At 45.6% G+C, this 3,302-nt stretch overlaps 2 protein-coding genes across 2 annotated transcripts in view; one reads left to right on the top strand and one right to left on the bottom strand.

The window, feature by feature from the left end:
* Positions 1-42: 42 nt before the first annotated feature.
* H257_13961 (hypothetical protein) lies at positions 43-1,062 on the top strand (the record flags this gene model as incomplete). Its single annotated transcript, XM_009841669.1, has 1 exon — positions 43-1,062. One exon carries the CDS (start codon positions 43-45, stop codon positions 1,060-1,062), a length of 1,020 nt encoding a protein of 339 aa, XP_009839971.1.
* A 1,640-nt stretch (positions 1,063-2,702) lies between these two features.
* H257_13960 (hypothetical protein) overlaps positions 2,703-3,302 on the bottom strand; it is a gene marked incomplete at both ends in the record, with an annotated part of 1,270 nt that continues 670 nt past the window's right edge. The window contains 2 exons of the mRNA XM_009841668.1: positions 2,703-2,772; positions 2,843-2,929. Of these exons, the coding sequence (XP_009839970.1) occupies positions 2,703-2,772; positions 2,843-2,929 (157 nt within the window). The remainder of the gene's footprint in view (positions 2,773-2,842; positions 2,930-3,302) is intronic.

Here is a 3,302-nt window from a genome sequence, read left to right as displayed (position 1 = left end):
CCGTTGGAGCAACGGTACAAGGAGTTTTCCAAATACAGTTCGATGAAGTACATGGAATGCCCTTACGAAGACGAGCTGGTGTTCATGGCTGCCGTGATGGTGAATGGAGTGGAGCCGGAGTTGAAGCCACTGTACGAGGCGTCACTTGTCCGTGAACGAATCCGAACGCGTGGCCCCTTCCTGCGGGTTGTGTTGCCTACGAACGCGGGTGTTTTGAAGGCCGACGACAAGGCGGGACTTATTGAATTGGGTGAGTTGACCTTGGAGAAACTCCAAAAAGCATGGTTCATCGTCGAGAAGAAAACGGTTGGTATGATGGAGATCAGTCATCGCATCCTCCGCATTTCGCCCGAGTTGGACGGCGTGTTTGATTCGTATACGCTGAAGCCGGCGAACGAGCTGGTAGTGGAAACACTGCGTAACCTGCTGTTCCAGATTGATGTGCAGCAACTCAAGAGGCAACTCATCGCGTACATTGCAAATCCTGGCGATCCCTCGGTGAGTCTCGCTGTCAAGGGGTCGATGTCCATTACCCTCGAAACGTTTTTCGTCAAGTACGCCGCCGCGCACGACATCGAGCGGCGTTGGGAGGGTTGGGAAGTGGCCACGGCGAAGTTCTCTGCCAATCCAAACGACGACCCAAACTGGGTGCCGCAATGGGAGGCCTTCTCGTTGAACGTGAACCATATCAACCGGGCCAAGAAACCAACGTATGCCGACTTTGTGGCTGCCCCCACGTCGATCTTTTACATGAACGACCCTGGGTATCCGTTTGTGGACTGTTTTTGGTACGATGACAACATGAAGGCTGTGCACGCAGGACAAGTAACCATGTCGCAGAATGGTCACCCGAAAGGCGTCGGGACATTCAACACCATGAAGAAGAACATTGGTATTCCAGATGGAGTCAAGCTGGTAATCAACTACATCACCTTGCCGTTCCAGGCCGACGGATATGCGAATGGACCCCGAAGCTACTTCTTCTCGAACGTTCACGACGGGGGCATTACCGCAATCCAGCAAACCGTCGAGTTCCGCGTCATCAAAATGTCGCTTAGTTAAATCCGTGATAATTTCTACTTCCAAGTAACAGTGCTACTGTTGATCGACTGTATCTACAGATACGGTACACGATTTACGAAACAAATACGAAATAGATTCAATGCAGTCACGAAACATTTTGTTTCGTAAAATCATACTATATCAACACAGGCAATTTGTTTAAATGATCAAGCCATATATTTTCGTTCTCAAAATGGAGGTGATAACAACCATGGTTTAATGTATTCAGGATATGGTAACACTAGTTGGAATACATCTGCTTAGTGATATGTTGCTGCTGCGACAACCGCCTCGTCCAATCGGATTGTCGGATGGATTTGCATCTCAATCAGTAGATGGACCTGTAATATTTGGGAATACAGGAGTGTTAATTGGAAACAATACAGGAAGCGTAGAAACAGCATGTGCTTCTTTTATCGGTACTACGATTAGTTTATTTGGAACTGTTAATATAAACTCTCCACCAGTTCTTCCATCTAGAGTAAAGTACAATCTTTTGGAACACAACTAGGATTAGTTAATAATGCTAATGGCTATGTTTATATGTCATCTTCATCAGTTGGTACATTTACTAATAATTTAGGAGGTGCAAGTAATACATATTTTCAGTATTATTTTGATTCGCCATCTTCATTTGCAAGTCAAGCTACAGTTCCAAGAATGTCTTTATCTGGATTTTAGGTTCCTCCTTCCGTTGGCAATAACTTTCGACGCAAACTCACATTTTGGTAGGGGCCACTCTGGTGCCACAAAAAATGTCAGAAAACACCTCATTTTTTTCGAATATATATGGGCAATTCAGCAGCTGATATCCAATTGTGTTTATATAATGCTACTAATTTAAGTTCTTCATATGGTTTTGGTGCAAATAACTCAGCTTTACAATTTGTCAGTGGGGGATTAATTGGGTTTTCTTTTTATAATTCATCATTTGTATCTAGAGTTGAGCACCGACTTCATTAGGAACATTAAATGCGAAAATTGACAATTATAGCAATTTTACGGCAATTTCAGGTTTAAGAAGCACAGTCTATAATCCTACAGGTTATACTGGATCGGGAGCTGAAATTCATTTCGCTGCGAATACTGCATCATTCTTTGGGTATAATCGAACTACTCAATTGGGTCAGTCATTATTTGTTAACACTCTGGGTTCTGTTGGAATTGGAGCTCAAAGCTAAACAACTTATCCATTAGATGTACAATATACGACTCAAACCAACCTGGAAATACTTACTAGTACTACTTCGAAGTAGTAGTTAAGCTGAATATTTATTATCGTTAACGCTGTGGTTCGATGTGGTTCGATACTAATAATTGTCTAGCTATTGAAAGCTGTTCTCAAGGCGACTATATGACGTTGAGCACGACTTGATGTTGGCGCAGCTGAGCAAGATCGAGTGGCGCCACAGCCTCCGTCGCTGCCTCTGCCTTGGATGAAGATCTTGCCCAACAACTATCGCCGCCATTCATTCAAGCAGCGACCAACCACGTCAATCGCATGACACTCTGAGACGAATGGCCCGAAGGCTGCCGTCCCTGTGGCGGCACTGATTGATGGCTCTACAGATACAAGTGGCGTGCGCGATGCCTTTCCGACCATTCAAATGGCATTGGATTATGTGCCTCTCCACGAGGACTTACACGTCCCGGGTAGCATGGTCATCGTGACAAACGCGGATACGCTGATCGACGCGCCGAACCTCATTCCTGCAGAACAACATGCAGTTCGCGATGTTTCCCTGGGGCTACCACCAGCCATGAGCATGTACATACGTACCGCCTTCGCAAGGGTTCGTCTGGGATTACGCGCATGTGGCGGGGTAGGTGCAGCGCCAGAAGACGCATGGCGTGGATGGTGTCATCGCTGACAACATTGGCGACTTGACGCTCCGTGTCAGCGAGCCGGACTGCCGAAGGCGGCAAGATGGATGAAGGTTCCGTTTATTTAAAAAAACCATTCAATGTTATTTACTACAGTACGTAGTAGTTAAACCGAGATTTCGAGTCAAAAAGTCGAATTTTCATCCAAAATAAGTTACTTACACTCAAATTTTACCATCTTACCACAGTACTCCGGTCCCATAAGTTCGTCAATACAAAAAAACTCCATAAAACGTGCTTCAACGTAATCGACTTTCACGTTTAAACTGGACGGTTCGTTTGAACGGCATTGCCCTGCGACCCGACGACTCCACGGCGGCAACAGCATCATGGAAGGAAGCCAGGTATACATCCCC

This window comes from Aphanomyces astaci (genome assembly GCF_000520075.1).
Source record: "Aphanomyces astaci strain APO3 unplaced genomic scaffold supercont1.52, whole genome shotgun sequence".
Lineage (NCBI taxonomy): Eukaryota > Oomycota > Saprolegniomycetes > Saprolegniales > Verrucalvaceae > Aphanomyces > Aphanomyces astaci.
This window is presented reverse-complemented; position numbering and strand designations above follow the sequence as displayed.